This window comes from Oreochromis niloticus, linkage group LG3 (assembly GCF_001858045.2).
Source record: "Oreochromis niloticus isolate F11D_XX linkage group LG3, O_niloticus_UMD_NMBU, whole genome shotgun sequence".
Lineage (NCBI taxonomy): Eukaryota > Metazoa > Chordata > Actinopteri > Cichliformes > Cichlidae > Oreochromis > Oreochromis niloticus.
The window spans coordinates 47,845,999-47,855,261 of NC_031967.2; the positions used below are offsets into that span (position 1 = coordinate 47,845,999).

A 9,263-nucleotide genomic window follows, 5' to 3' on the forward strand; every position below is an offset into this window, starting at 1 on the left:
AAGAGAGTATTTGAGGTTGCTGATGAAGGCCATTCATCAGTCTAACATATTTGAAGGACCGGAGAAGGACAAGAGATTGACCCTCGACACTCATGGTACACCAATAAATTAATTAATTTATTTTTGTAAATGCATTTTAATTTGACAATTAATTATGCTTTGGTTATGTTTGATAGTGACACCTCACAGGAAAGCTAAAATGATCTTTGAAATGTATTTGATTTCAACTTTTCATTCTGTTACACATTTTGCTCTGTTTCACTTTTGGGAATTGATGAGCAATTTGTATTTCTATGTTCACCTGTTTTACTAAGCATAAATTCAAACATATTTTTGGGGATAAACTGTCATCACCAGATTACCAAAAAAATCAACTTGCATCTCAATAGGGATAAATACTTTAAATATCTCACCAGACAAGAGAAATTGAATTTTCTGTATGTGATGTCACATTTAAAGTTTGATATTTTATCAATGTTATTCCGTTTACAGCCTTGGAGGGGAAACTGTACACACAGATCGCGCGAATGATATCTGTGTGTGTAATCCATGGCGGCGTGGCACCTAATTTCTTTTCAGACAGATTATTTAATCAAATCTGTGGGAAACCTAGCCTTCCTGCAACCTTGGAAGAAGTGGGTGATTTCACCTTTAAGGAAAAGCTTTTGGAGGTGAGTCCTAAATTATGTGTTCAGTAGTAGGGGTTGTAATTTAAAGTATAACTGCCTCTCTGAAAATTCGGAAATCTATAAAAAAAATGTATCATTTGCAACTAACAAAACAATCAAAGCATTTTTATAATCGGGGGTAGACAACCCTTCTGAAAAGGGGTGCACACAAGTGGTGCGCATTAGCTGTCCAAATAAAAAAATGCGCACCAGATAAGAAGTTGCAATCCGCATTTGCATACATAATATTGTCGGGAGGAGGACAGACATTTGTTTATAAGTTGTAAAGATGTCAAAGAAGCAAGCTCCTTTAAGCAATTACTTTGGTGTTCCTCCACCTCCAAAAAGGTGGTTGCAGGAGGTGAGCTAGCTTTAAAAAAAAACAAACAAACAAACAAAAAACAAACGCACAGATGTGGTGCAGAATATGCTGCGAAAATCCAACTCTATTGGACAAAAACAGTGCCTTTTATATGTACGCAAACAACTTATCTAGTGCTCGTCTTTTATTTGGACAGCGAATGCGCACTTGTGTGCACCCCTTTTCTTAATTACTAAGCATTTTTTGATTACTGTTAAAGATTAAGAACGCAACAACTGTTGAAGATGCAAAAGCGGCCATAGAGAAGGCAGAGGACAGTCTTGCCATTGTTGGGGCCTGGAGAAACATCACAACACTGCGACAGCGGGATGCCCTGGTGCAGTCCGCTGTTGACTTCTTCGTTGAGGGCAGATTAAATGTGGCTTTGCAACAGTAAGTATTACGGTTTTTCTCAATCACTTTGACATTGTTCCCCACAGCAGGAATGAAAATATATTATTTATACAATCTGTGCAGATAATTAATAGGCCGATAGGCCAGTCACACTAAATACAATTTGGCACACTGTATTTGTTGTTCCTGTTCAGAAGTTGAAAAGGTTGGTTGGAAAGTCTCTTACTTATTTGATAACTGCATTAAGTGTAGTGAAAATTGTATACGGTTTTGTTGTTCAAATTTAGATGATGAGGATGCAAACCTGAGTGGGTAGGGCTAAATAAGTATATACTTCTGCCTACTCCTTTTCAAACAACTGCATGGAAAGATTTTATGAAATGTATATTTTTGAAATAAAAATGAACTGAACTGAAAATACATCTTCTGATGTGGGAATTATGGCAAAGTGATCGAGGAAAAACCAAAAATACATTTTTGGACAGATTGGACTGGTGTAATTTTCTCATGTAAAATGATGTGTTCAGGTTCACAGAGGGCTTCAACACCCTAGGCCTCCTCCAGGATATTAGGGCACACCCTGATTTATTCAGAAATCTGTTTGTGGAGGATGTGGAACCTTTAAAAGCTGCTGACCTCTCAGCAGTATTTCAGGTCAACTTTTCAACACCAGGAACACATAAAAGAGAGATCGAAAGCCAGACGATATGCTTCTGGAGAGACTGGCTCATTGATGTAGAAGGTACAATAAATTAGTATAATATGGTCTGTAAGATACTGTACATGAATTTGTGCACCCACAATTGTAGGCCGCAAATTATCATGACTATGATGCTGTCATTGATAGTCAGTTTTAGGAATAGAAGAGAAAAGCCAATACATTGTTTAGTTGTAGTCTGAAAGTCCTTTTTCAAATACCTAACTGTAACAGAACCATGGCAGACCCAACCATGTTTCCATGCTTTTCAGCATCTTTCTTTATTCACTCTTGGTTGCTATCATTTGGCTGCTAATCACTGCTGACACACACACACACACACCCCTACACCTACCTGCAGCTTTCCAGTTTGCAGCTGAACAATTCGCCGCCAACAACAAACGACTGACAGGACCCAGAACACATTTTATTATGGGAAGGGTGATTACAGATGCTGCTCAAACCACGCACCGCCACACTAACACTCAACTGGTCTTCTATTTTAGATGGAGAATGTGCACCTGTGACCTTGGAGAATGTCCTGGAATTTGTTTCTGGATCCTCTTCAATACCCCCAAATGGCTTTCTTATGCAGCCCACAATCGAGATTCTTCCAGAGGATTCTGGCAAGATTTTTCCTGAGGCAAATACATGTAACATTGTTTTGAAATTACCAGTGCACAAAGATTATCAATCATTTAAAGCACAAATGTGCAATGCTATACTTTGGGCACCAACATTTGGCGTGGCATAGATGGACACCATTTACATTGTCCATTTTGAATACTTCACAGTGCAGATTTTGAGTTATTGCTTATAACTATTTTATGTTTCATATAGCACTATTATGAAAGCTATGACTGTAAGATTAAAAGTAATAGTTCAATACTCTTTTGTTGTTGAAGGTTTAAAGTTTTATAGACGGGTATCAACAGAAATTAGGAGTAAAAAAGCACGACCTACATAACCAGCCCTTTTGTAGTCAGGAATGTGTTTTCAGGACAGTGGTTGTCCAGTTAGTATTGAACTGACCTTTTCTGTTTTAGTTTATGAAAGTCAGAACATAACTTGGTGTTTTTAAACTGTCACAGCATCACATGCTGTTTGTGCTTGAATGCACCGTGTCTTTGTATGTTAGTTCTTTATCATGTAAAATATTTAACTCTTTCAAAATGTATTCTCAAAGCCAAAAAGCATTGTTGTTAAAGGTGTATTCCTTTATTGGAAACATCCAATTGCTGTTCAAAAGTGCTAAATTCATCTGATGTAATGAAAACTACTTGAAAATTCCTGTTATGCATCTTGACATAATTCTCAAAAGGTTGTACAAAGCATCACAGTGTTCTCTGATACATTTCAGTGTTATTTGGATAGTTATTTATTGTTCAAACCTATTTTAAATCCATGGAAATAAAACATTTTTGGGATAATTACAACTGTCTTGACTGTCTTTTTTCCACTCCAATAAGTCATCAGGAGTCAGAGCAGGACTTCTATAGACAATTGCATCATGAGGATGATGACGGTCAACAACTGAAGTTATCCAAGTATTACAATTAAAGCTTTTAAAAAAAAAAAAAAAAACTTGTGGATATCTGAAACAGTTGTCATTGTTTGTCATTCTTGAAATTTGCTGCTTATTTTCAGCCTTGGTTCAAATTAAATCAGACTTCTATGAATTTTTAAGACAGTCAAAATCTCAAATTTTAAAGACTGCTCAGACTAAAAGGAGTAGGTTACTCAGAAAAATGGAAATGGCATTTAAAGATGGCAAACTGACCTACAGAGGTTCTTAGAGATCAGGGGTCTGTAACTTAAATGACCCGTTAGTCACTGCTTCAGGGACAACTTCAACTAATACAAAATACCCGCAAATATTTACTAAAATCTAAAGAGTATAATAAAATCTTTTCAAATTTTAATTAATGTATAAGAATACAAAACTGCAAACGTGAACTCAGATTATGTTCTGTCAGTCTTAATTAAATGAAGCCTTTAATTGAACTACCAGATAAACAAATTGTTACTCTTTCTGGTAAGCCATGTGGGTGCACTTCTGCTAACATGTTATTAGTATTTAACTAATAAAAATGCAGATATAAGTGTACACTTTAGTTTTGGACTGCTGGTGAAAATACTGATTAATCTACAAAGAACCGTCTCACATAAGTAACATAGACAACCCCTAAACATGTTTGTACTCTCTGCTCATATTGTGAGCATATTCATATGAAATCATTGCTTGCTTTGGAACTAACTTATTTTAATGTTGAATTATATTACTTCATGTAAATATACAGACTGCCAATAGGGTGACATGGACTGCAAATGACCCCTGGGCTGCGAGTTTGAAAAACCTGTTGTGAACCATTACTGCCAAAATCATTTTATTTCACTGGCTACATACAAACTGATCATATGAGCCATATACCAGCAATAATACAACAATAGAAAGAAAGGAAGATATTAAACTACAAATTATTTAAGTTTAGGTTCTTGTGAAGGACAACACGTAGATTTAGAAAGCATGTGAGTTTATGTGAAAATGTAATTCAGAATTTGTTTTAGAACACTTAGCAATAGAAGCTTGAAATAAAAAAAGTTAATGTCATTGTAAAAATAAAATATATACAGCATACGTCAAAGACATCTGGCAGAGAAAAATAGATTTTTCCTAAACGAGATGGGGTCTTGCACACAGACAGGAGAACTTGATTTTGATACATAAACTAGCAGATATTTAAAAGTTAGAGACTTTTAGGGATTTGCTGAAAAAAAAAATGCTGTGTGACTGAATTGTTAATATGACCCAACATTTTCAAACACTTATTAGTAAATTTATGATGTTTTCCATATCTTTAATGCAGTAAAAACCTCCTTGCTTTGATGCATGTGCTGGTGAATCACCTGTCCATCATTTCTCGGAGAAGGGAAACAGTCTCAATGTAAACTTGCAATGTCTCTGTCAGTGGTACATTTGCATTCGGAAGTGTTGCCAGTTCTGCTGCCGATAGGGCACGGGGAAGCTCCAACTCTGGGACATAAACTTGACCTGACTCAGGTGGCCCTCTCCAGTTGTTTACACAGTCTTGAGCTGCCTGTAAATCCGGCATCATTTAATGTTAATTGTAAAATATATTTTATGGTACCGTCTTAAGGTTACACATTTAAAATAAATCACAGGCACTGTAGTCATTGAAAACCATTACCTGACACAAATGCGCTGTGCTTCCATCTCTTTCTCTGCTCAACCACAGCTGAACAGGAGATTGGTTCCGCGCTGATCTCAGTGAGTGGTTGTTCCATGCTCTCAGAAACTGTTGCAGATGTGACTGGATGTGTGGCATGTAACACCTGTGCAATGCATATAGGTCTGTCTCCTTGTCTGGACTGAGCCATCCCTCAGCTTCAAGGCGAAGAAAAGTAGTGCTGAAGAGATCAAGGACGTTGTGGAATACATCTCTCCATAGTCGCTCAATTCTAAAACCATAAGAACAGTTACTTAAAAATCCCTGAAACTACTTATTTAATATAATAAAAGACTTTAAAACTGTGGCTTTACATATAAACTGTGGAGTATTTCTAATTAAGCTATAACTTCCACATTTCAAGATCCCTATCACGAAGTGGTCAATACAGCTATTCAAAGGCTGTTTTCTTGTATTTGTGTCAGTGTTGATGGTATACTTGTACATTAACAACTACATTGGACACTAATCTGTCACTCCATATTCAATTCAAAAGTCAAAAGGTATGTTGTCAACATAAGTGGACATGTAAAACAGTCTATGAAAATTACATCTTTAAAGTCATGAAGTTTAATTTTTTTCAATGCCTAAAGATGAATATAAAGTACTTAAGGCAAGAAATACTGATTGACATTTTCATAATTCATGCATAAAAGGGTTAATGTAAGGTAACATATACATGCATTTGAAAACAAGACCCAAAAAAGGCACTTCAATTCAAAGATTTTGTTAATCTTTGGATATATGAAGTTTCTGTGTTAATTGAAAACATGTGTAATGTATGATTTTTTATAATGTGTCAAGATTAAAAATATATAATTAATCATTGCATAACATTTTTTTTCAGTGGCTTTATAATATATTACATCAAGTATTCTAACATATAGTCAATCACCTCTGATTGTGGACACTTCTTCCAGCAATGTGGGACCTCCTGTTGAGCCCACAGTGGGCCACCATAAAGCGTGCCACCAGAATGTTTTCCCCTCCTTTGTCTGAACGGACTCTAGAGGGGATACCATAATGCTGTACTGCAGTCATGAAACTCTCCAGGACAGTTTGGGCTCTGTTGTTGTTTGTAGCAGTGAGGTAAACAATGAGTCTGGAAAATCCATCAATGCCACCATGCACAACAACTCTCCATCTGCAAAAATAAAAATACTGTAACTTGATCAAACCTTACAGAGAGAATGTAATTGAAATGCAAAAAATAAACAGAAGTTGCTGAGAATGTCAGCTCTTGTAAATGCCCTATACATCTTAAGGATGCAGAAAACAATACAGATGCAGAAAGGATTCTGAATGATTTCACCAACTGATTAAGTCAATGAAAGAAAAATGCTTAATTTTAAATTAATACACATGTCATATCTGCTTGTTGATTATGGGGACCCATGTTTTGTAATAGCAATACCAGTGGCATTTGAACAACTTAGGTTTCACACAGGATAAGAAGTTTACAAACAAGCAGGAGTCCTTAATGGAAAAGCTTGCACTTCATTTTCTGCTCAATTTTTTTTTTCAGTTCTTCAAAACAGCTAATAACAGAGAAGAAATTCCACATTACATGAACTCCCACTTACTATATACACGTAGATTTTAGGATTTTACTGCTTTTAACATTTTTTTTAAGTCTTGAAAATGTTGTACCTTATAAGCTTATGGTTGCCGTCAATATGCCACATGCTGTTTGGAGCAGGAACAAAGTAACGCCGTCGCCGTGTGGTTTGCAGTGAGAACCTGCGCATCTGTATTCCCTGGGGATCCACACGTCTTAATGATGCCAACACTCTTCTCCCTATGAAGAGAGAGAAACAGTTATAATTCACTTTAAAAGTTAAACAATTAACATAATCTATTTGCATGCTAAAATATAGAATGTTACTACTGTTGATGTTTGACAAAACTATACCAATTCATCATACTTGTAACCAAGATTTTTCTTGATCTTAAGTGACCCAGTATCATCTTATATCCAGTGTTGGGATGGTGGTGATGAATATCAGAGACAATAACATCCAAGTCTTCATCACTGACACTGTTGTCCAAGTCCTTGCGTCTAAGTACACAGAAAATTACATGTTATCAGAACTGCAGCTTTAAATACAGAATATAAAACCAAATAGATACTAAATAGACTGCACAGAGATTATTCTGACTATAGTTTCAGGGGACATAACTAAATATGACATAAGTATATAAAATACAAAGTCAGGCAAACCCCATCTTGTGTAAGGTGTGTATCACCTTACAGTGTAGCTCCTTAAGACTGTGGGACAAACATTTAGCTATAAAATGGTTAAACTGCACTTTGTTACACTTAATCACCAACAGTAATATTGTTTACAAGTGAAACGTGCCACATGAACCAAATCAACAACATACTAATGTATCCAAACCATTATGTGGTCCTCCATAAACCATCCCCTTCCCATCAGTAGAAAACGTAGTTTATAAATGCAAAATGTAGCTTTCAACATTATACTTCGTTAGCTAACTCGAAGTTTCTTACCTCAGTCCCCAACAGGCAATCCTGCGCTGAACAGTTTTTAAAGACACACCCAAATGTTTCGATATATCCTTGTGCGGGATTCCGAGGGAGAGTTGCCTCTGTAACTGTTTTCTTTCTATGTCAAATAGCGGAAGAGTATAACAATTTTCCCGTATTAAATGCTCCACCTCATCAAACTTAGCCCAAACACTGTCCTCAAAGTGGTGGCTCAAGACTTCAGCATTTGCTCTTAGCTGGAGTAGTGTGGTCAAAGCATAGTTAAAATCAACAGAAACAGTGCCTTCTACATAGTCAGCTAATAAAATTAGATCCTCTATTGTACTTCTCCATCGATCGTTTCTACAGGTTTCTTCCGTCATATCTGTTTACACACTACCTTTCTTCTTCTCCACTGTGGCGCCTAAAGTGTGCGCGTAACAGTGAATAAAGCGGGCAGCTCTCTGACCAATCAGAGAGCTCCTTACATCCCACGGTGTGGCTCATTTGAATAGCCTCCAGCAAGTTGTTAATCGAAGAGCTAATCCAGCAGCTAATCCAGAAGCTAATCCAGCAGCTAATCCCCGAGCGAACAGGAAAGGGAAATGGATTTTGAACTGCAGTTTATTAAATTGCAGGTGGAAAAAGGATTTTGAACTGCAGTTTATTAAATTGCAGGTGGAAAATGGATTTTGAACTGCAGTTTATTAAATTGCAGGTGGAAAAAGGATTTTGAACTGCAGTTTATTAAATTGCAAGTGGAAAAAGGATTTTGAACTGCAGTTTATTAAATTGCAGGTGGAAAATGGATTTTGAACTGCAGTTTATTAAAGTGCAAGTGGAAAAAGGATTTTGAACTGCAGTTTATTAAATTGCAGGTGGAAAAAGGATTTTGAACTGCAGTTTATTAAATTGCAGGTGGAAAAAGGATTTTGAACTGCAGTTTATTAAATTGCAAGTGGAAAAAGGATTTTGAACTGCAGTTTATTAAATTGCAAGTGGAAAAAGGATTTTGAACTGCAGTTTATTAAATTGCAAGTGGAAAAAGGATTTTGAACTGCAGTTTATTAAATTGCAAGTGGAAAAAGGATTTTGAACTGCAGTTTATTAAATTGCAACTGAAAAAAGGATTTTAAAATGCAGTTTATTAAAGTGCAATTGCAAAAAGGATTTTGAAATGTAATTGGAAAAAGGATTTTGAAATGCAGTTTATTAAATTGGAATTCAAAAATGAATTTACAATTGCAGAATTTATTCTACAATTCATTATTAAAGCACAGAAATTTTTATTTCGATGCGCGTGGCTCTTGTGGTCCTCCATAAGAAGGGAGCGGCCGAAGAGTGAACTTTCAAAAGTAAGTACTGAATATGATGTCACTTATTTGTGTTTAATAATTAAGAAGATTAAAACATTACTGCTGGCTACATTTTGGCAAAGTTATGTGAC

General features: G+C 36.0%; 2 protein-coding genes across 4 annotated transcripts; one reads left to right on the forward strand and one right to left on the reverse strand.

Moving 5' to 3' along the window:
* Positions 1–2: 2 nt before the first annotated feature.
* Positions 3–3,135, forward strand: LOC109199127 (G2/M phase-specific E3 ubiquitin-protein ligase-like). The gene is made up of 5 exons (XM_019354452.2): positions 3–95; positions 493–671; positions 1,250–1,422; positions 1,911–2,125; positions 2,587–3,135. Exons 1-5 carry the CDS (start codon positions 23–25, stop codon positions 2,832–2,834), a joined length of 888 nt encoding a protein of 295 aa, XP_019209997.1. The 5' UTR covers positions 3–22; the 3' UTR covers positions 2,835–3,135.
* Positions 3,136–4,229: 1,094 nt separating this feature from the next.
* On the reverse strand, positions 4,230–8,358 carry LOC109199126 (uncharacterized). 3 transcript variants are annotated; one of them, XM_019354450.2, is made up of 6 exons: positions 7,841–8,357; positions 7,254–7,387; positions 6,979–7,126; positions 6,224–6,472; positions 5,290–5,509; positions 4,230–5,178 (listed from the first exon to the last, which is right to left on the reverse strand). In XM_019354450.2, the coding sequence occupies exons 1-6, from the start codon at positions 8,197–8,199 to the stop codon at positions 4,984–4,986; spliced, it is 1,305 nt and encodes a 434-aa protein (XP_019209995.1). In that variant the 5' UTR covers positions 8,200–8,357; the 3' UTR covers positions 4,230–4,983. The 3 variants fall into 3 exon arrangements, with proteins under 3 accessions (XP_019209995.1, XP_019209996.1, XP_019209994.1); XM_019354451.2 differs by having other exon boundaries at positions 4,918–5,178; positions 5,290–5,560; positions 6,224–6,334; positions 7,841–8,358; XM_019354449.2 differs by having other exon boundaries at positions 4,918–5,178; positions 5,290–5,560; positions 7,841–8,355.
* Between the last annotated feature and the right edge of the window lie 905 nt (positions 8,359–9,263).